Source organism: Catharus ustulatus, chromosome 3 (genome assembly GCF_009819885.2).
Source record: "Catharus ustulatus isolate bCatUst1 chromosome 3, bCatUst1.pri.v2, whole genome shotgun sequence".
NCBI classification, from domain to species: Eukaryota; Metazoa; Chordata; class Aves; order Passeriformes; family Turdidae; genus Catharus; species Catharus ustulatus.
This window is the reverse complement of record NC_046223.1, coordinates 117,916,658-117,940,849: the sequence shown is the minus strand read 5'-3', so window position 1 is coordinate 117,940,849 and position 24,192 is coordinate 117,916,658. Positions and strand designations below refer to the sequence as shown.

At 43.0% G+C, this 24,192-nt stretch overlaps 1 protein-coding gene across 2 annotated transcripts in view; it reads right to left on the bottom strand.

The window, feature by feature from the left end:
• KIF13B (kinesin family member 13B) overlaps positions 1–23,927 on the bottom strand; it is a 116,086-nt gene extending 92,159 nt beyond the window's left edge. For both annotated transcript variants that reach the window (XM_033053673.1, XM_033053674.1), the window contains exons 1-2: positions 23,813–23,927; positions 12,748–12,841 (exon numbers count right to left, since the gene is read on the bottom strand). In XM_033053673.1, coding sequence (XP_032909564.1) covers positions 12,748–12,841; positions 23,813–23,867 — 149 coding nt within the window. In that variant the 5' untranslated portion in view covers positions 23,868–23,927. The remainder of the gene's footprint in view (positions 1–12,747; positions 12,842–23,812) is intronic.
• Between the last annotated feature and the right edge of the window lie 265 nt (positions 23,928–24,192).

Genomic DNA, 24,192 nt, shown 5'->3' with positions numbered 1-24,192 from the left:
TGTGTTACTTAAAAATTAATACAACATTTAGAGCAGCTGTTTTCACCTAGGCAAGAACAGCAGAGCAGGAAAATCACTCTCTTTAAAAAGGAAGATTTCACCCAAAAGGGCAGAAAATGCTGGGTTTGGATGCCTCCTCACAAGTTAAATACCTTGCATTAGCAGCTCATAGGTGGAAAAGTTCTACTCAGACCCAGCACAGCACCAAACCACCCCAGCTTGCTGTTAAAACTGCTCTGCAGCATTTAACAGCTGACAGGAACCCAAAAATTCAATAATCCATCTATCTCTGCTTCCTGGGCAGCAAACTGATGTGACTTGTAATTCAAGTAATAAACTGAATATCTCCTTTTAAGGGAGAACAAATATCTTATACTGTACTTCTGCCATTATTACTCAATTTCCATACTGCCTTTGGTACTGTATTCTAAAAAGAATTGTATTTATAAATAGGTTTTAAAAGGTCTTCAAATGACATCCTTCAAATCATAATTAAAAATTTAATAGCTGTTTCAGCATAAGATTTTTCCTCCTTTTTGAGTTCCCAAAAATAGACTTTCAAGTCTGAATATAAACTCATTTTTCATTATGTTCCACTGCAAATGAAGATTTAAAACTTGCTCCAAAACTCCAGTCATAATTCCAAGCACAACCATTTGCAAAATAGTAAAAATATTTAACTTATGGCCATTTCATCCATTTTCCTAATATTTTATAAACCACTGTCCACAGATGGGTAAACAGCAGGAGAAACCACAACTATGCTATAATTAATTTCTTGTTGGCCTTAAGATGCCAGGAGAGACTAAGCTGTCAAGTTACTTTCTTTTGTGATAAAAATTAACTTTATTTTTTCTGCAAGGATGATTTTCAATACTTTTCCTGAAGGAATCAAGCTCTTTCTAAGCATTAATCCTGACAATAAACAAGGCTTAATGACTTTTATGCAACTTGGCAACAGTTTTAGAACTTGTTAGTGCCAGTAAAGTTTTTGGGATTATATCTGCCAAAATTTGCAGCAAGTCTAAGGCACAGGCATGACCAGAGCAGATGAACTCCTAAACATTTATCTTTTTTTACCTCACCTGCAGTGTCTGAATTAATCTGTTCAAATCTTCTCCTATCCAACGTTTTTCTTAACAGCAAGCTTAAAAAGCACTTTATCAGCATTTGACATTATCAAGGTTCAAGTAGTTGATGTTCAAAATGTAAGGAAAAAAAGTTGTTTCAAAAGCCATGGAGGGTGTCTGGCAAATTTTGTAAAGATTATAAGCACTGATTTGGTGAAGAACCTCCCAGACAAGATCTTCCCCAAATGAAAAATGACTGAAGGAAAGAAAATCCTTGATTTTTTTAGGACAAAGGATGTCCTGCCTGCAGAGGTTGTGCCCACACAAGCAGCCAGTAAGAGAAGTAGCACTCAGCACTGCTTAAATTGGAATTTCTTTGGGTACCACTTCAACAAGAGGTATAAACTAAGTTTTCATTTAGAAGATAATTACTCAAGACAAACATTAGAGAATTGTGATTAATTTTTATAGTTTCTGGATGGATGTTCTGCTAAATATAATTTACCAAAAGGTGCAGACTTCTGGCTTGCCAACAACCCCTCACAAATGAGGCTACAATTAGCTGCTGACATCACTGCTGCCTTGAAAATGAACTTGTCTCTCACTTTCAAACATATTAATTATGGACACAATTACCCAGTGACAGCTGGTATTTATACTGAGTTCTGTCTGCTGAGTTCCCACATCTCAGCAAGGCAGGTGCAATCCAAATTCCACTTGGAATCAGGTCACTCTTCAGCAGTATACAAACAACTTATGGTTTTATTAATGCACAGAGAGCTACACAAATTATAAAAAACATCTGGACATAATCCTGGGTAAACAGCTCCAGGAGACCCTCCCTGAGGAGGGAGGGATGGAGCAGCCTGTGTTCCCTTCCAGACTGTGACTCCACAGGCACATCCCTGTGTTCAACACCGCCATGAGTAAGCCTGCCATCACTCCAAGAGAAATTCCAGAGTATTCCAGGACTTCTCTGCCTCTCACATCTCTGGCCTGGAGGCAGCCAGGTGATCTCCTTGCTCAGCAGAAGAGCTGAATCACCTGGAATCTCAGCCACAGCCTCTGGAAAGGGGTTGTTGGCATGACCTGACCTGACCTGGGAAATGTCACCTGAGAAACCTGAACAGGGACCAGGGGACAAAGAAAATAAAGGTGTGAGGAAATGTTTGACTACAGAGTGCACAACAATCTCAGCCCAGACAGCAAAAACTACCCTGGGCTCATCCCACAGTGTGGGCAGCAGGGCAGGGAGGGATTCTCCCTCACCTGGGAGACCTCACCTGGGACACTGCATCCAGCTCTGGGCACCCTGAACAAGGACGTGGAGCTGCTGCAGAGAGTCCAGAGAAGGTCACACAGTGGGACTGAATGGCCATGAGCAGAAAATGACTGGCTGGAGGAAGGATGGGTTGTGAAAAGATAAAGAACAATGCCCTGCCTGGTTTCAATGGATGCCCATTAGCAGAATATCTCCCATGGAGATCAGGATCACTGCCCCACCCTCAACAGATGGTGATAGAACAGATACCTTTTATCACACTCTGTATTGTAACCCAAGACAGTTGCTGACACCTGGACATGTGGCTTATAATCATGTACAGCTTATAACTGTGAAATTACTGTAGCACACAGAATTGAGCTTACCCTGCACCACTTGCACTCCTGTGCAGTGTGAACCTGCCATACTTCTACTAATCCCATATAATTCCTGCACTGGGAACCCTGTGAAAGGCTTGCCAGTGCTCCTCCTGCAATTCAATTAAACTCTTAGCAGCACAGGAAGACACCTCAGTGGTGCAGGGAGAGATAAAACCACGTGTGAAAACTCTGAGAGAGGATTTGCAAGGGTGGAGGTTTCTCCATGAAGTTCCTTCACAGTCTTTTTGCTGCTCAGGGCAGAGCTTAAATAAGAAAACTTGTAGGCAGCAGAGATGCTGGTAGGCCCCAGCTGGTACAAATGTGGTTTCAGCAACCAGAAATTTGCTTCCTTTCACAATCATCCCCCATTTCTCTCTTCTCTGCCACAAAATCTGCATATGGTTTGTCTCCAATTTTTTTTTACTTCACACCTGTGAATTTTCTGCATAGCACATCACAATTCTCCCTTTCCATGATGCCATGGCTGCAAACTCTGCAAAGACATTATCTTTAGGTGCATTTTTTATTTTGGGGAAGGAATCAGAGATATATGGATAGTGACATATGTACATTCCAACATGGAAGTTGGCTGATGGTGAATACCATTCCAAGAGCTCAGAGGATAGGGAGAAGAGCCTTCAAACCAGGAAAACGTTTAACAGAAGAAGAAAAAAGAAAACAATGGGTAATACCTGTTTAATGGATGGGTGAGAAAGGACCTTAAAGATCATCCACTTTCAAACCCCTGCCATGGCCAGGGACACCTTCCACTGTCCCAGGTTGCTCCAAGCCCCATCCAGCCTGGCCTTGGACATTTCCAGGGATCCAGGGGCAGCCACAGCTTCTCTGGGAATTCTATTCCAGGGTCTCACATCCTCCCAGGAACAATTCCTTCCCAATATCCCATCCATCCCTGCCCTCTGACAGTTTGATCAGAGTTATTCATATTGGCTCCTATTTTTGGAGTGATGATATTAGCTCCCAAATACAGATAAAAATTCAGACCATAAACATACACAAGTAATGTGTATTTTTTAAAGCTTTAAAAAAATCCAGAGAAGTTGGAAGTGCTCATCACTGCAGGACCCACTCAGATAAAGCTGAGTGGATATCCTGTTCCTTCATTTCATTTATCTGATCAGCACAGTAAGCCTACAACTGCTGAGGGACAGAACAAAATGCTGGCAGGAGGCTACAAACCCTGAGGAGAAAGGAAGAAAATGGTATTGTGCTTTCCAAAAGGCTGAAAATTCAAGTTAAGTGGATGAGCCTAAGAAGCTCAGACAATACACATTAAGATATAGGGTTTCCTTACGTCACTACCACAATATAAAGGCCCAGAGTTCTGGCCCCACTGAGGGATGTGACCTAATTAATTATACACCAGCACAGGAAGCTTCTTGCTGGACCAAAAAAAAAACCACAAAATCCCCAAACACAAAAAAACCCCAAGACAACAACAATAACAAACCAAAACCCATCTTCCTCAAACAATAAAAAGCCACCCTCCCACACAGTAAAATGTTTCTTGGACTAGATATCAACCAAAAAAATGGGGGAAATGCTAGATTTATTTTAGAGTTTGAAATGGAAGAGAGGAATCTGTAGTTCACAGTCAGATAAGAAGCATGTGGTAGGGTTGAGGCAAAACTTAAATCAACTGTTAGAGAATTCCATCCTTCTCCTGATATCCTTCATGTCCAGCCCTCTTCCTTTAGCCAAAAAAAAAAAAAAAAAAAAATCACTCTTACCCTGACTGCTCCTCTCCTCAAAGGAGCTCCAATTAGATAATTAATTTTGTAAGGCAGTATATGCTTATCAAACCTTGTGCTTATCAAGGCTGCCCTGAACTTTTGAGCACTAATTAAAATGTCATTTTATTTCACATACTCCCAGTGAATGCAATGCTCATCCCACAGCCAGATTTATACCCCCAGAACCTGTCCTGCTCCACACTGGATAAAGACACAACATATTTTAATGCAAATTACAATCAAGGGAAGACAGTTTGCTACTTCCAAAAGTGCAACAGCACAAAATTTAGTGCTCCTTTTAGGAGGAGGCCATAAACAGATTTTCAGAGCATTTTTTCCAGGAAGGAAAAGCATTCCCAGCAGAGGGAAGGGTGCTGCCCATGCAAGAGCAGCAGATGCTGCATTCCTGCAGCCCCAGCTCATGGAAAACAGAAAGAATTTGTTTTGTAGATTTAACAAGTCAAGAAAACAATTAAAACTTCAGACTCCTTGAAGCTTCCACAACCTGTTACTGGAAGCTTCAGACACAAGAGGGCCTGAAAACCAAAACTGTTGAGACAGTTCCCTCAAAATTGCCATAAATGGTTCAATAAAAGCTACATTCCAGTCCAGTATTAAACACATCCATTCTAATAGGTTCAACATGGCACCAAGAGGGGTTTTGGTTTTGTTCTGTGGTTGTGTTGAGGTTTTTTTTGAGAAAATAACCCAGTTCTGGGAAGTGGCTCCTACTGCTGGTACCACTGTGGGAAGGGACTGCAGTAAATTCTTTGCTAGAGCAAAGTCAATTCCTTGGAGAAATCCCAGCCAAAAGCCTTTGCCAAGTCCAGAGGAGCTTTCCTGAAAATGGGATGCCCAGCAATTATCACCACCCACCTCCAAATGCCATCTGCAAGCAGGTCAATAATCCCACAAGTACTTCAGGACTTGCAGCTAGAACCCTTCAATTTAGGGAACAATTAAGGTTGCAGGTATTTCATAAATGTTTGGGGTTTTAAGGAGAAAAAGCACCAGTGATTAAGAATCAATAAAGCACGAGTTGAGGGTTGTACTTCAGATCACATGAGTTGAAACAAATTCATTTTTTCATCTATTTGCTCTTTCCCTCAAATGCAGCAGGTTACTACCAACTTGGTCAAATGAGCAGCAAGATCCAAAAATGCCTCTTTGTTCATCTAAGGAATATGAGGAGGCCAAGGATGACGTGGCCCCCCAGTTCTCACTTCAGGATATGGCTCACATTAAAGCAGTTTTCACTTGCCACATGGGCACAAAGCTCTAAAATAGCAGATAATCCTAATTAGATATGACTGTGTTTGCCATAAAAAAGGTAAACATAAATAGGTGTGACTCAGCTGGTGGGAAGGGAATCAGCTATAAAAGAAATCATTAACACAAGACTCACCAGTTATTTACTTAAGCAACACAAAATAGGTTACAGAGCTGATTTAAGCACACTGACACACACAAGCAGAGTTCAAAACCTCTGTTTATTTTTTATCCATCACAAAAATTAATGGAGGGTTTCTGTCTTGGATTTTCACTTTTCAGAGCACGTGAGTTGGAGCAAACACTTCCTCAAAAGCACAACTCAGAAGTGCAGCAACCCCCTTCTCTCCTGGCAGAACTCCCACTTCTCAATTTCACATGAGATAAGGATTTTATATGGTGAGCAATCACCTCCTTGTGCAAATTAATTCCTCCCTTGTGCAGCCAAAGCCTTGGGAGGTGCAGTGGCAGAGCCCTGTGTCCCCAGGACACTCTTAACAAAATGATTTCTAGGTACTGCAGAAATCCATCGGAAGTGTTAAGTTATAATTTTTACAACAGAAGATAATTTTGAGAGAAGCAGATGACTGGCAGCTGGATGCACACAGAATTATGAGAATGCTCTAAGAGCATCAAGCCCAGTCACCAAGTGCCACATCCACACAACTTCCAAATCCCTCCAGGGATGGGGACTCCAGCCCCTCCTAATGCTTGAAATCCTCCCAGTGAAGGAATTGTTCTTAATATCCAACCTAAACTTCCCCCAGCACAAGCTCACCTCGAAATTATAGGTTTAATACCAATCCCTACAAAATCAGCTTTGGTAGTAGACTGAAAAAGCAATGATTTCACCTCAATTTCACTCAGTCATTTAAATCACACTGTCAATTTTAAATTAGCCTTATTCTCCCTTCTTTAGGCTGTTCAGTAACCAATAAAATCCAGCAGAAAATAATTGTAGTTTTGCAGAACAAGTTCGAAGTGAGGGTTGAGCAGGGATGTAACAGAGGCCAAGCTGGCAGCACAGGAAAACCTCATGGTGCTGTTTTTGCAAACATGAACTTCCTGTGAGCTGTTCTGTGCCCAAAAACCACCAGTTTGGATGTCAAGAGGGGCAGACTTCCCTCTCTTCTGGATGTCAGCTCTCTCCCTTGGGAATACACACACACTCCCTGCTCCCCCAACATCCTGGAATATTGCTGCACATGAAAATATTGCACAGATCTGTCCCCTGCATGACAATGGTGAGGTAACATCTAACCCAGAAATTTCATCCTCACAATTTCATGCACCAGTGTGACACTTCAGCCAGGGCAGCCATTCAACTGTATGTCCCTCCCACACATCCCAATCTGAATTTTCCCCACTCTGAGCCATTTCTACAGAATTAATACAATGCCAGGAAAAATATGGAGAAGCAAAGGCAGAGCAATTAGCTTTCAGCCATCTTCAAAGAGAATAATATTTCTCCCTTTAAACTGCTTTGCTGTGAAATAGCAACCGTACCACAGCATGCAAATGGTTCAGCAAGCCCAATATTCCATTTCTGGTGGTGTCCAACAGCTGAGACTCCTCAGCCAAATGCAGGAACAGCTGGGGACACAGATGCCTGAGATGAGACAGCTCTCCAAGTGGTTCTTGCCTAACATCAGCCAGGATCCTGGGTGATTTTCAAGAAAATGTGGGCATTTTTCCATGACTGTCTACCAGTAATTGCCTGTTTTCTTGGGAGTGTGGAGTTCTGCAGATTAGTTCCATAAATAGCAATGTCTTCATACATTTGCCTCCTTTTCTGATCAAGCATTTCCTTTCCTGATCATGTGTGTTCTTTCCTAGGGTGGAAGTGTAGTCTGCACCCCAACATGCTCCTGCTGCCATGAGTTATTTTTTTAAAAATCAATTTTTCCTGGTTACTCCTACCAGTCAACTTTTCCAGTTCATATACATTTACATATTTAAGAAAATCTATATAATCCTGTCAGCATTTCCTCTCTAAGTATCTCAACTCTGGATGTTTGTGTGCAAAAAAAATGTCAGATAAAGAACAAAGATAAACAGGACCACCGTGTGTTCAATTTTTGCCAAACCCTTCTTTAACTGGGATTTTTGCTTATCAAGCCACATCTATTCCTTGGATAGCTCACTGAAATATGTGATATAAATACCTTGTCACACCACAGAGGTATTTTTAAATTTATAATTGTTTTTTAACTCAATGTCCATTTACCCCACTGAATACACCCCCTTATCTATAATTTCTGCCCAAGATTTACACGCAGCTTTGCCACCTCACCACTCAGGCACGTCCACACTAAAATTAGCATTTCCCATGATGATCCAGGGAGTTTGAGCTCTCTAACACTCTCCACAGCAGGAGCTGCTAAGTCATGACTTATTTCCAGCTTTTAGCAGCTTTGAGGGGAGTTCTGGAGTCACGCTAAGGAGTCACCCACACACCCCAGGCAGGTGAAAGGCGGCTTCACCTTGCTCTGGGCAGACCCAACATTGTGTAACTGCTCAGGCTGTGCCAAGCAGGAGCTTATCCTGCCTCCCCACATGGCTCCTGCCTCCTCAGCACGGGATTCCTGGCTAACACAGAGCTTGTGTGGGCTTGCAAGAACATCCCATTCCAGTTTTCAGCAACCAAACTGTTTGTTTGTAAAATTCGGAGTCACGTGTGTTTGTTGCCATGCCTCCTCCACTTTGTGCTTAACCCTTCAAAAAGGGTGAACTAATGTTGCTTAGTCCTTGAGAGCCTAATTCTTGCTTTCTGGGAGCATTTTCTCAATATCTAAGTCTCTGCCAGGATTCTGTCTGAATTGGCCCTAATCTTCATTTCTTCAAAACGACTCAAAAGAGAAGAAAGGAACTTCAGTTCAAAGACAAAAATCAGGAAAGTCTGAACACACTGGGCTGTTCATTTTAACCCAACTGCTGCCTGGAGTCCATCATCCACCTGAAATCAGCAATTTATTACCCACCTGAATCATAATTTGGGTAGGAAAGATGTTAAAGCTCATCCCTTTCCAAACCCCTGCCATGGGCAGGGACATTTTCCACCACCCCAGGTTGCTCCAAGCCCCATCTCCTCACCACCTTCTTCAGGACTGTCATGTGTCTCAGAAAGAAAATGAGAATTGGAATAGCAGAAGAATCCTCTAAAAATATTCTTTCCTATGTAAAATATACACCCAGTTCCTCATCAAAGCAGAAATCACTGAGCTCAGCTGCTGCAAGATAACAACAGACTCCTCAATTTCCAGAACTCCTTAAAAAAAACCAAACTGAGTTTAAGCACCACAATTTGATGAGCAAAAAAACCTGTCTGTGTGGGTATAGAAAAATAAACTGGTTTAAATCCAGAAATAGATACCTTAAAAGCAAATCTTTATAAAGATCCTCAATTACTGAATTATCTACTACAAAGCACTAATTATAAAGACATCACAATAGCTGAAGAGGAAAAACCCAGGCTGCTTTAACACACTTGTCAGCTCCAGTTAGCTGCACTCATTCCTTGGAAGAGTTTTTACCCTGTGCCAGTCTTTGGAATCTCTCTGTTCTGCAAAACAAGTGGGAAAGCAGCTAGAAACCACAAACTGCAACAAAAGTACAGTGAAGTCAGCACTTGCTTCATTTTTAAGCATTTTTCTCTTAATAAAAAGGCTCAGAGGTGGTTTGCTGGGCAGATTTAATGAATGCTTTGCTTCACAAATACCAGGGTTGATTCACAGGGCTGTGCCAGACTGATACACCACTGATCTCTGAGCTCATATCAGTTACACATCTATTACAGTTATGTCTGCAAGACAGAATAAACCTCCTTTGTCTGACCTGTCAAAAAAAAAAAATTCATCTTTTAACAAGTCTTGTATGGGGGATGTAAAATTACAGCACAGGCAAAATGATAGTTAAAATTTAAAAAAAAAAAAAAGCTACAAAGGAACCTGGAGTAATTAGAGTAAATTTGGAGATTTTCCAAAAAAATTAATTCCCATAAACATTCCAATTGTTGCCCAGGACTTATCTATTCACTTCAATCACAATGAGTTCACACCCTCTTCCAAGCCCCAGCCACCGAGTAAGAATGCTGTGAGTAATCTTTGCAGCACAGAGTAAATCCCAGAGTTGATAAAGAAACTTCAGCCTTGACCTTTGCAACAGGGAGAGCAGAGGGAGCAGACAGCTCAGGAAGGCAAACAAAAGAGAGGACAAGTCATGCTAATGATATTATCCATCCCCAGAGAATCCCTGGAGCTTCACACATCCTTCAGGGCAGGTTTGGATTCACAGAGGTCATTTGGGGAAATTTGTGACAGAACTCCAAGATCTGTCACAATTAATTTTGTGCAGGCAGCTAAAGAAAAGGGTGAGCATTTGCACACACTGTAATTTTAATTTTAACATCAGAAACCACCACCCAACCAAAGCCACCCCCTCAACAGCCCAAGGTTAATAAGCAAAGCCTGCCCAGCCTGGAGGTCATGCCATGGATTTTAAAATTGATCTTTTGGATGGGATCAAGTTACTGAAACCTGCAGAACAACATTAAGGATTGCTCAATAAAATAACTGCTGCCTCTCTCCAGCTCAGGAAAGGTCACTTATTGGTTAAGAAATAACAGGAGAGAATCAAATTTTTTTCAGCCATATGAAAAGAGACTTTTTTTAAAGAGCAAGTGTTTTACATGTACTTATTAATCTTCAAGTCTCTAGAGAAATGTATAAATAATATATTCAGTTTGTAGATGTAAGAAGTGAGTCCATCAGTTATCACCTGGATTTTCAAAACATTCTTTAATTTTTAATGCCAAATTTGAAACACTTTTCTGAAGACCTGAGAACATTTCAGTGGCACTTGCACAGACACAATTTGCAGCAGTCAGGTCCCACACACCTCAAGCTGGGGGATTTATTTGCTTCTCCCCATCTCCCAGGCTTGGTTTCTCCCAGAGAGGATGGAAGTGAGGGAAAAAAAAATGCTTAAATCCAAAAGTCATGGGTTGTTTTTCCAAATGTCACTCCCTGCCAGAGCAAGGCTGAGTCATGACAAGTGGGGATGTGACAGCACGGAGTTCTGTTTCTAAAATTCTTTTCCCAGTTCCTAAATTGACCCTGGCATCCCAGTGAGAAATGCAGCAAAGCTCTGGAGGTTTCCAAACTTGCCCTGCTTTGCAAGCAGCTAAACTGTGTATTTACAATATTAATTACTTCTCTTTTCCCTGTTTAGTTAAAAGGTTTGTCAGCTTCCTTCCAGCTCACTTGAGACACCAGAAAACTCTGAAATCCAAAGGAATCGAGTTTGTAACAGAAGGTGAAGTAGTTGATGGTGGATTTGGGAATGGAAGCAAAACCTGAGCAGACTTAGAAAAACTGCAACTATCACTAACCTTTTCCTTGAGTTGATAAATTTAAGATTCCTCTGAGGGAGCTGCAGAAGCCAAGACAATTCAGCAGCAGCCTCTCAAGGGTGTAACCTGTTCCAAAAGGACCCTGCTCCAAACCCTCACCTCTCCAGCTTGTGTTTTTGGGATCTGTTGTCTCACCATGTGCAGGCAAACCCAGAGTGCAGTTAATGGGCCTCCACTTTCCCCTCTCCTATTAAACCACCCCACATAAATTTCCTCTGCTTCCTGCTTAGATTAGCAATGGCCATTTGTGAGGATGCAAATGAAGCATTCTTCTCTCTGGCTCTGGATTCTCACACTGAGCTCACCACCTCGTGTGGGACCTCAAGCCACTGCCAACCCAGCCCTCCCTGCCAAGGGACACGATTTGCATGATGTGTGGTTGCCCCATGAACGTTTTTAAACACATATTAGGGACTATAAACCAGGCATTTCATTGCCATGTTTCAGAGAAACTATGAGGAATGTTTTTAATCCAGCTGTGGCTGACTTGGCTCCTGAGAATCTCAATTTCCTGCCATTTTTAGAGGCTCAAATCAACACAGGGTTTTGGCAGCTGAACAATGCACATGTTCCTGGAGGAGGAGGATATTGATACAAACAAAAACACCACCCCCCCCCCCCCCCCCACAAAGCCTCTGTGGTTTTAAGTAACTTATTAAAGCTCCAGTCCCACTGTCTGTAATAAATCTTTCAGCTAATGACAATGGAAGGTAAATCCTGCACCTGATGATCTCTTCACTTGTCCATTTGCTACCACTTGGGTTTGAGGAGTTGAAATTATCAGAGATCAGTTAATGAATACTGGCCCCTGATACACAGCTCAGCATCACATGAAAACACATACAAAAGCTTTGTTTAAATTTAACTGAATTTTTCTCCTGTTACCTTTAAGAACTCTTCCTTTCTCCCACCCCAGAAAACAGATGATTGACTGCACACATCCAGCAACAGGTTTTGTCTTTTCCTGCACCATTATTTTGTTTCATGCAGGGATTTTTTTTCATGTCCTCCCCCTGCATCAAGCAATTAAATAGTCACAAGCTTAAGTGCATCACTTACTACATGACTTTTCAGTTTCACAGTAATTTAACAGATTAATGCCAGTTCCGACACAAACTGGTCCCTTCCCTCAGCCACTTCTCCACGGATTTTTGATCCATGGAATGCCCCACTGTCAAGAAACTCCTAGAGCTACATCTCTCCAAAATGCTCCCTTTCACCTTCTTGCACCATGACCCATTATAAGAAAACAACTGTGAAAATTAATTTCATTCCAAAATGACAAAACTGTGCTCCGCTCAAATTGTTTTGCAGATTTAAATTTCTCCTGTCCCATAGCAACACATGAGGAAAAAAATGAATGTTCATGGACTCATTAACCACTAACACACTGTTGGGTGCAGGAAGAAAATGCACAAGGCTTTCAAAGCAATTTCCCAGCATGGTAAAAATCAGCCTTAATTTATAAATGATGGTAACTACACTGCAGAAATATATATATAATTTTTAAACTAAAAGCCTTCTATCAAGGCTTACATTTCCTAGTTGTTAGACTCACATTTAATTTATGCAACCTGACCTTCCCAACTCAAAAAAATCTTACCTGGCATCTCCTTTTGAAAGGTTGGTGTTTACAGGGTGAAGAATAACCTTGTTTGCATCCACATCCACCACACATTTTGTATGCAGATCAAGCTCTATAAAGAAATGAGAGAGTGTCAAGTGCTGCTCCTAAAGCACTGGGATTATATACACCATTACTTCCTCCAGACACCAAATTTATTCATGCAGTCTGACAGCCACCCATCAGCCAGAGAATAGAAACAGGACTTTTGCCAAATTCCACTTCTAGGGATATTCTGATGGGATGGATCCTGTCCAGCTTTAAAGCAAGCACTCTTTTCAAAGCAAGAAAAAGCACTGGGGTTTCACTGAAGGACAATCAGCATACACAAGGGCAGTATGAAATTTCTTCTGGGGGGGGAAAAGAACCATTTAGGCTTGGTACCACTTTGACAGCTCTTCTTTTTGAGCTCTCCCTCAATGCCTCACAGGCTGATGGGGAAAGCTGCCCTTGCCATCTGCAGCACATTTTCCCCAGCCACTGCTGTGATACGGTGCCAGCTGTCAGTCCTGGGGCACCTGCTCCCAGAAATTCGAGTCCCATCAAAAATAATTTAGGTGTAAGCACGTAGAAAAGGGCTTGTCCTTCCCCCACAGGCTCCCAGCAAGTGCAGCTCTCCCAAGTGACACTCAGCAGTGGGATGGGGACTATGAGTAACGAGGATATTTGGAGTGTGTGAGAATTCTCGGCCACAGAGGCGGGGAAAGCAAAATAAAAGCTTCAGATAACACTGACAGCAGGCCAAGGTATCCACCCAGTGACAAACAGAGTTAGGTATGGGATAAAGCACACAGCCTGCACCCAGAGTTACTGCTGCAGGACGTGGGGCTGGACACAAGTCCCTGCATGGTGACTCTGGTCATGGAAAGGACTCCCAAGTGCTGATCCCAATGGTCATAACACTGTTCACACCCAGTCACTGCTGTAGGACATGGGGCTGGACACAAACAAGTCCCTGCACAGTGACACTGGCCCTGGAAAAGGCTCCCAAATGTTGATTCCAATGGCCATGACACACTGTTCACACCCAAAGTCACTGCTAAAGACACCCAGGACATGGAGGCTGGACACAAACATGTCCCTGCACAGTGACACTAACCATGGAAAGGGCTCCCAGTGTTGATTCCAATAGCCATGACACACTGTTCATACCCAAAGTCACTGTTACAGACATCCAGGACATGGGGCTGGACATGAACATATTCCTGCACAGTGACACTAACCCTGGAAAGAGCTCCCAATGCTGATTCCAATGGCCATGACACTGTTCACACCCAGTCACTGCTGCAGGACATGGGGCTGGACACAAACAAGTCCCTGCATGATAACACTGGTCCTGGAAAGGGCTCCCAAGTGCTGATTCCGATGGTCATAACACTGTTCACACCCAAAGTCACTGCTACAGACACCCAGGACATGAAACCTGGACACAAACAAGTCCCTGCACAGTGACACTGGCCCTGGAAAAGGCTCCCAATGCTGATTCCAATGGCCATGACACTGTTCACACCCAAAGTCACTGCTACAGACACCCAGGACATGGAACCTGGACACAAACAAGTCCCTGCATGGTGACACTGGCCATGGAAAGGACTCCCAATGTTGATTCCAAAGGCCATGACATACTGTTCATACCCAAAGTCACTGGTACAGACACCCAGGACATGGAACCTGGACACAAACAAGTCCCTGCATGGTGACATTAACCCTGGAAAAGGCTCCCAATGCTGATTCCAATGGTCATAACACTGTTCACACCCAGTCACTGCTGCAGGACGTGGGGCTGGACAAAAACAAGTCCCTGCACACTGACACTGGCCCTGGAAAAGGCTCCCAATGCTGATTCCAATGGTCATAACACTGTTCACACCCAAAGTCACTGCTACAGACACCCAGGACATGAAACCTGGACACAAACAAGTCCCTGCACAGTGACACTGGCCCTGGAAAAGGCTCCCAATGCTGGTTCCAATGGCCATGACACACTGTTCACACCCTCCCACGCTGGGATGACGAGGGGCTATGCTGAATAACCTCCACACAGGGTTCAGCACCTCAGCTGAATCACCCAAATACGCTCATGTCTAATCATGTTAATTATAATCCTCATCCTCCTTCATCTCTGCTCTTTCCTCCTCGGTCACCTGTACTTGCTCTTTCACCTCACAGCACCTTATAAACTCAGTCTGGAAATCTCTCAGGCAGAGACCACAGCTCTTATTGCACAGCATCTTGCAGACTTCTCTCTCCTGATAAGTCACACAGTAAGAGGGAATTTCTTCCATAAACATTTTTGCTACCTGCCATGCAGCAAAGAAAGCCAAAGCAGGCAGTCACAAGAAACTGCAATTCTCCTGAGCAGAAGTGCTCCTCTGTTATTACACTGTGCTCCTGCAGGAGGAAGAGCCAGACGAGTTCCAGAAGCCAGTGTTTATTTTAATTTCCCCCCCACACCCTGAAAGCCAATTTACCTATCATTAATATGCAACACATGCTTGCTCAGATGAAACCACGTTCTTTGTACGTCCCATATCCGACAAGGCACTTTATCTTGGTCTGCCTGGTTAGTGATTAACACCCTGTGTTGCAGTGACCTGCTTTTCCCAGCTCCTGAGGAAGGGTTTCACCTGCCTCATGCAAAGCACAAGCTCTGCAAGCAGCATGGCTTCTGCCACATTTTTTTAATGCAGCTCTTGAGAGAGAACACCCCTGGCAGGTTTTGCATCCATGACTGCCCAGTGAACCCCATCTCAGCAGTGTTCATTAAACCTCTCTTTGTGAAATGCCCTTGAGAAAGCACACAAGCAGGATAAGAGACTTCCTTAAAGTCCTGGCAAGAAAAAAGGCTCAAAGCCAATTTGTCCTTGTTTGATTATCACCCTGGCACAGGTAATGTTAAAACCCCTCACACCTTGGCATGCTGCACGTTTCTGGAAGATGTGGTGAGCCAGACTAGCAGCTATTTCCAACCAGAGGTTCCAGCCCTTCCCTCCTGTGCCTGTTGCTCACCTTCTGCCACTACCTAGCTCAGCAGATCCTCTAAGTCATCTCAAGTTACTTCAGCAGCAGAAAAAACTCAGCATGGAAAATGGATGTACCCAGATCCTATGGAGAGCTCCACCAGCCCACTGAAAGCTTGGCCATGCACACAGCTGGGGAGAGCTGTGCAGAGGGAGGAGAGGAGCTGGCAGAGATCTTGTCCCAGCAGAGGTGAACTGCTCCAGCAGTTCATGGTGTCACATGAAACAAACCCCTAAGAAACAGTTATATTGAGCCTCTAAGCTGGGTCTGGATCCAGACAGCCTTAAGGCTGCTTACCCCAGTTACCCTGGCCAAAGGCTCACATGGAAACTCTCCTTTCAGCTGAAGAAACAGTTTAAATCCTGTTTGAACAGCACATCATTCACTTTCTTCACATTCTGGCTCCATTACATTCTTTGGCAGATTTCTGAATTCTTTAATGCTTGATTCTTTAATTCACTGAGAGATGAATCTTGCATTAGCCACTACTGAAACTTATCATCATTTTCCACCTCATTAAGTTTTTAATATCATTAAAGCAGCCTGGCCTTATAGTCAAATTATCTGCCTGCTCTTTTGGATATGATCACACAAGGACTCCACCCTTACTTTTACTAGTTTCAGTGTCTCCCAGGTGAGCTGGGTACTTGCTGCTCCTGAACAACAAGCAAAATTGGGATGCACCAAGATAAGATCGTAAGGATGCGCATCCCAAACATCCCAATTAATTCATCCTGTAGTAAGGACTCACTTGTCAAAGTTTGGAATTATTTTCTTCAACTATTCAGGTGTGGTTTTTTCAGGCAGCATGAAATTCAGAAATTAAAAGTGAAATTAAAAGATGACAGAAGCAGCTCACTATCAAACTTTGGAGATTTAGCCCAAATTCTGCACCTCAAACAAAAAGAAAATCTTACCTATTACTATTGCTAACCTGCTTCAACTTTCAGTCATTACCAAGCAAACACAATCAACTACTCATTTGCTTCATCAAATCAAGAAACTAATCAGCTAATTCCTCTCTGAAGAATTAAAACTCAAACTCTCAACATCAAGAACCATTTATTGCAGAGAATGAAAATCTCTTTCACAGCCAGAATAAGAGAGCTGTGACATCCATAATAAAAGGGGAATACTTATCTGAGTCACTTCTCCACATTTACATTTCACAGCTGTAGAAATGTTAAGCAAAGCTGGGCTGAGTGTAATAATTGTTAAGTGTTGTGTCCAAGCTGCTCACAGAGAGTTCCTTGGATGAGTTTTTATTTTACTTGTGAAACTGGAAGGTGGGGGTTGAATGAAACCACTCTGCTTCCCCTTTCCCTTGATTTTTCAGCTTCTCACAAAACTTCTAAAACTGGGATTCAGTTGAAACCACACTTGTATAAATCCCAAATTACTACTTTTGAAAAAATCATTGTGGGTGCTGTAAAAGTAATTCACTCCCTCTACAGGTTTTGGGCTTTTTCACTAAGAAATTCAAACAGGGGGAAAAAGTCAGCAAGCAAGAGAAAGCTGGAAAAGCAAACCCAGTGGATCCAGCAGGCACTGGCCCATTCCCACCACAGGTAAGAATTTCCAGTCCCTCTGTAACAGCAGTGCCTGGTAATCATAAACTCACCACAGCAGATTTTCCACAACAGAGTTAGGAAACCCTGGCAAAGGTGCCACTTGAAATTCTACTCATCAGGTTTGGGGCAGAGATTTTGGAAAATGCTGGATGTTTTCACCTCTGGGAAATTTCTGTCTTTGCTTATGGATCAGGCAGAAACTGTTTTCATGGACTGACAACAGAGGCTGGATAATTGTACCCAGCTCTAGGGTGGCACAACAAGAACACCTGAACTGCCACGTGGTGACACTGCAGCTTCCTCAGCCACCACCCTAAAAACCATCCCACTGCAGGTCACTGCATGTCAGACCCAAACAAAATGATCCTGAGACATGGCTATTGCAGGGCAGCTTGAAATAATCCTAAAATGAACAATGACACAGGAAATAAGGGGGGTTTAAATTCATGGTTGGGGGGGGCATGGAGTAGCAAGAGCTTTTAGTACCACAAAGATCTGTTACAAATTGTGTGACCCTCCACATTTTCCACTTTATATTCCCTGTTTTTTCACATTTTATGAGATGGCAGCAGTGCCTAAAGGGGCTCCAGGAGAGCTGGAGAGGGATCTGGGACAAGGAATGGAGGGACAGGACACAGGGAATGGCTTCCACTGCCAGAGGGCAGGGATGGATGGGATTTTGGGAAGGAATTGTTCCCTGGGAGTGTGGGGAGACACTGGAATAGAATTCCCAGAGAAGTTGTGGCTGCCCCTGGATCCCTGGAACTGGATAAGCTTTAAGGTCCTTGCAACCCAAACCATTCCACAATTCTATGAATTAAGGGAAAACACTTCCCAATTAATCAAGAGCTTTGATTTCCATATAAATTTTTCCATTAGACCTCAATTTTAGAAACAGTTTATAAAGGCTGACAGTTTTCCAACAGCATTTGATCCTGAACCCCACTGAAACAGAGCCAGGAATCTGGCTCATGAACCTTGTAAGACAGGTCAAATAAAAATTATCTCAAATTCCTCCTGGTCCCAGTACCAGATTTAGGGCAGCTGTACCTTCAGTGACACCTCAGCACCTTTTAGAGATGGGCCTCAAGCTCTACAGAGTCACTGGAAACCAGAACAACTGTTCTTATAGAGCTTCACAAAAGCTGGAAAAGCCAACTGAAGTATAACAAATAAAATGTGAAAGGTTTAAAGTGCCTCTCCTAAGCTCATAAGCCAAAATTGGCCCCAAATACAAAAGCTCAAATAATCTCCTGTGAAGACAGACGATAGAAATTTTATATTTTAAATTGCCAGTAAATTTTCAGGAGATTAACATTCCCTTGGAGGTTAGTCCTGGAATGTTGTGCCCTGAGCCGTCAAGTTGCATTGGGTAAGAAATTACAATTGGTTTTTCATACCTTTCTTGGTATGAAAATGGCAAAAACACTGAGAAATGTTTAAACAGTAACTTAAAATATTTGTTTATCCACACAAATCAACTAAAAAAAAAATGAGAGGCTGTTGTCTGGGGTTTTCTGTTGTTTTTTGGGTTGAAAAGGAAATGTGAAAGCCAGTTCAAAGACAACAAGTCCTCAAGTTCCCCTGCCAATATTTGTTTCCCCAAGAGTGACTTTTCTCTTTGCCCTTTGCTACGTAGGAGCCAACACAAATAAAGACAAAACTAACTGAGGAGATGAGTGAATGTGAAAATAACTTCCATCTACATGACAATGCTGAGGGCTTATATGGAAAAAAAAGTGTAAAAGCGCTTGTAGGGAATTGATTGCAAGACACAGTGATAAATTGTGACAAAAACACAGTCATTTCACTTTATGTCCAACAACACGAAGGCACCTTTCAAGCTTCTCTTGTTATATGAACTGCTCAAATGTAACTCATGAAATATTCAGCTTGAAGCAATTAAAGATCATTAAATATGTACAAGTGCATCTGGAAGGGGATGCTATCAAAGTTTGCCCATGAGGGGAGAGTCAACTCAACCTCATGAGCACATGGAACAGGCAAGGTGTCCTCTCATGTTAATTCCATGGTGTTCAAATGCTGAAAAAAAATGTGTTCTATCCTCTGCTGCTTCATTTTCTGCAAGGACAGAGCTTCCCAAACAGCTTTAGTGGAGGTAATTCATGTATCTGGGCATGGACCTTGCTGCTGCAAACAGCCCTGGGCTCCCAGGACTGAGTCAATAAATCAGTTTGGGGATTCTGGTGAGCTCCAAGGAATTTCAACACTCTGGAGTTAAAAGGCAAGAAATGAGTTTGCACCCAAAATCCAAGACTGAGCTATTCCAGGTGTATCTGATCTTCAGGAGGAGCAGCTCACCTGAAACCAGAGCAGCAAGGGAACCTCCCCCTGCACTTGGAGCTGGGAAGGTGCAATTAGCACTGGAATTCCTTTGTGGAATCCACCTTGGATGTCTGGGAGTCTCTGACTGTGGGGAGTGAGGCTGTAGCAGCTTAGGAGCTCTTAAAATACAATTGCCTCACAAGATGAAACATTAACTCTGCATCCTTTACCCATTTGGCACCTTATCTCAAGGTTAATCCTGCCTGTAGCCCAAACACTATTTTATAGCTTATCAACCATCACCAGGAAATATTCCAAACTCCAGGACTCGTGCATGGGAAGGGTAATCTTGAAGAAAAGCCTTGTGGTTTGCACACTGCCATCAGATACAACAGGTGCCATTTCACACCTTCTCATACTGTAATTAATCTTCTAAACCTGCTTGCACAAACTCCAATTTATAGATAAATTATCCCTGTTGTAATTTCCGTGGGAAAACAAACAAACAAGAGCACAGGAACAACCCCCGCCTCCTCACCTCAAACCCCAAAAACATTTCAAGGAGCTGGAAATGAAACCTCCTCCAAGAAGAGGAGGAGGACATAAAATTACCACCTGACACAGTGATCAGAAGCTTGTACAGATACAGAAGCAAATTCCTTCCTCACAAGGAAACAGAACCTTTAGCATCAAAGCATGAGAAGATCCCTGTTTGAACACTGATAATCTGGATAAATATAAATATCAACACAACAAATACCTGAATGTGTATTTACAGCCAATCCAGATATTTAAACTGGATCTGCAGATCTCACACTACAATCCTAGAACAGGATTTAATTCAGCAGCATTGCTAGAATACAGACAGCTGCTTTCCTGCTTTTCTTGCTCCAAAAACATTGACCCAAGTGAGATGTAGCAGCTTGGACTGGCTTAAGTGTCATTGGCCATATCCTCGAGCATAAATCATGTTCTTTTAAAACAGAAAAGCTTTTATCTGCATTAATTAACACGACACTGAACTGCTTCTAAAGCACAATGAGTTAATATATTATGTACTGCCTGTATCTCCAAACATCACCTGAAAACAAAGCATCCAGTGAGAAAAATCTTAATTAAAAACCCTTCAGCTGTCATTTGCTTTGCTTCATGGTATGGCTTGAGATCTGCATTTACCTGAAATATGATGAGTATCTGCTAAGAGAAGTCAAACACAACACTCATAAAAGGAAATCCACTGCAACTCTTAAGTAAAACAGCAAAAGAACTTCCTGATTGTTATCAAACCCCCATTTGAATAACTGCAGTGCACTAGGAAATACTTTAGCGAATTACAGAGCCAAGAAAATAAAAGACCAAGAGCCTTATCTAACAAAGCAGTACTGAATTATTTAATTCATAAAAGCCTGTTAATCGAGATCCCAGCTTGCAAAGTAGAAGGGATGAAAAAAAAGACGCCTCAGCTGCCACCCAGGAGAGCCTCCAGCTTCAGACATGGCACTGTGGACACAGCAGCATTTTTGTAAAAACAAAGCTTCCACACAGGCTTGGTAGGATCGAGCTCTAATCTGATACAAAATAAAGCAGCCTGGATGCAAAAAGAAACCCCAAACCCAAGTACAATTAGGAATGCTTGCCCTCACTATAAACTGAGTTTATAGATTACCACTCTGCATGAGAACGAAGCAGGACCCTCAATCCAAACACCTTGAAATGTGAGTGCTATAAATAACCAATTATTTGATACACAAATCCCTTCCACATGCAGGCAAGGAACCCATTAGACTTTTATGGGCTGTAAAAACTCCCAACAGTTAAGCACACCACTTTTATTAACCTAATAAACCCTAGCCTTAAGAAATTCATAACTCAAACACCAAAGACAACCACCACCACCACCACAAGTAAACACTGAGAACATTTCAAAGCTGAACTTTCCACAGTCTCAGCCATCTGACAGGTTTGCAATGTTAAGCCCTTCGGTGCAGAGGCAAGGAAAGAACATTACTCGTGATCCTGAAGAAAACAAATACTTGCTTCAGGTCCAAAGCCCCAGAACTCCACACAAATACTGCTCAGAACAAAATGTGGATGAAAGAGCTTCCAGGAAAGCTGCCTCTTGCCTCAAAGCTTAAAAAAAAAAAAAAATAAGCAAAGCCACAGAAGACTTACAAATGGATGACTCTTCAGAAAAGCAGTAGCACAAATGTTTCAATTTAACATTAAATAAGTAAGAAAAACTGTAGTTTTGCTATCACTGTTTGTTTCTATAAATTCAATAAGCACCAGAAATGCCATAGGGAGGTATCAGTTGTTTAGACCTGACCAAGACATCTGGACTTTGACAAATAATCTGCTGGGAAAACAAAACAAAACAAAGCAACACTTCCAGGACATTTTGTTTGAGGGAGAAAAAGACGTGGATCTTCTAGGCTTGACTTAAATGGATTTAGGCATCACCCACAAATAACAGGATGTTAAATAGCAGCAAACTTCCAAGAGTGGGGGGTTCAGGCACCAAGGACTGAAATTCAAATGTCCCTCACTCCTGGATGAGCCTCCTGACAGGAGTCATCCCCTCCAGAACAATTTTAAGTTTATACAGAATAAAAGACAAACAGAACTTGGACTTGTGTATCCCTTCCAATTCAGGATATTCTGTGAAAGAGATACAATCTAGATTTCCTCTAATATTCCTTTACTTCCTCACAGTTCCTGCCTGGAAAGGGACATGTGGACAAACTCAGGGCTGAGCAGATGAAGGATTTATGTGGGAGGGAGAGGTGCATCAGCCACCCTGGGAGATTCCAAACTTCACTGATCGAGGCCCTGTGTGACCCCATCTCATCTGACGTGCTCCAGAGGTCAATAATTCCAACAATTCCAACCTGAGTTATTGTCTGATCCCAGGGGTGAGGAACACCAAGCAGCCAGGACACAGCCAAGGAAATGAGCAAGAAAAGGACAGGAAAGGGACATGAGCAAGAGGAAAGCCCAAATTTGTCACCCACACCAGGCACCACCTTCCAGCTCCATCTCTTCCAACCAATTCTCTAAGGATGGATCCTCCTCAGTTTTGGGAGCTGGCACCTGATTGTTTAACAAAATGCAGCTTTTGGTCAAAATAAATTCAATTTTCCTAAATTGTAAAACCATCAATTCCATCTCTTGTTCTGGAAGTGGGAGCTCTTGTGGACTGATATTTTACAGGTGTAGAATCACTGCATTCAATCATTCCATACTTTAACCCTTTTTATTTTTTTTTACAGAAAAGCATTAAAAAGATATTGTATGTCAGATCATGCAGACAATAAAAGGTTTCCCCTCTCCCTCTTTTTTTTGCCTCAACTACTAACCTGACTTCACTGGATTCCCTTTCCCTATATAGAATTATTGGCATGCTCCTGTGAGAATGTGGGATTTTAAAAAAAGCCACACTACATTTTCTTGGATTTCTGCCTTCTTCACCTTCCCATTCCTTGGCTGATGCTGCCTTTTCATACTCACTTCCTCATCATCCAGAGCAAGTTTTTCTAATTAAGACAAGTAATAAACATTTAAACAGCTGCCCACACCACGGTCTGATTAACATAACCCTTAGGCAAGTTTCGCTGAAAAAAAAAAATTAAAAACCCAACAATAACAAAAAAAAAATCTTGTCAATTCTCGATTCCTCTTCTGTATTTTCTCGCTTGTTTTTTTTTTTTTTTTTTTCTTTTTTTTTGTCCTTGTGTCGCTGTCATCTGGTGAACAGCGTCCCACTGGAGCACCGAGGGCAAAACGCAGGAAAAGGAGAATTTTCCCCCAAAACCGCAAAGCAGGAAGAAGGAAGCGCTGTCCCAGCAGGAAAGCAGGTGCACGAGGTGTGCGGAGAGAACAGGCGAGGTAAAATAAAGCCATAAACCCAGAGAGGTTTAGGAAAAAAATAAAAATATATCGGGAGAGGAGGGTGAGCAGAGCGCGGCCGCGGCCGCACACCCGCCCGTGCCTACCCGGGGTGTGTTTATTCCCGATAAATAATTAAACACACACGGACACGCAGCGATTCCCCACACTGGGACACACCTGTCCCCACGGCCACCTGTCCCCAAGGAGCGGCACCCCCGGCCCGGCCGCCCCGGCAAGGACAGGCCAGGGGGATGCTGAGGGACAAGGGGGGGGCTCACCTCGCCGGTTCATGGGGCGGACACGCACCGCCACCTTCACTTTGGAGTCCCCCATCCTGCCGCTCCAGCCTTCCCGGCTCCCTCGTCCCTGCCCGGCTTCCGTCTGCCGAGGGAGAGCCGGAGCGGGGAGGAGCGCCGGTGAGGGAGGCGCCGGGCCGGGCCAATGCCGGCCGGACTACAACTCCCAGCGTGCATCGCGCAGCGCCACGCCCGCTCAGCTCCGACGGGCCGCCGCGGTGCGCGCTGGGAGATGTAGTCCTTCCCGTTGTCCCGGCCGGGAAACTCCGCTCCCTTTCTGGTCAGCCTGTCCCAGAGCTTGGTCAGTGCACAGGGAAAAAGCTTTTCTTCATGTTCAGGTGGAACTTCTGGGCACCAGCTTT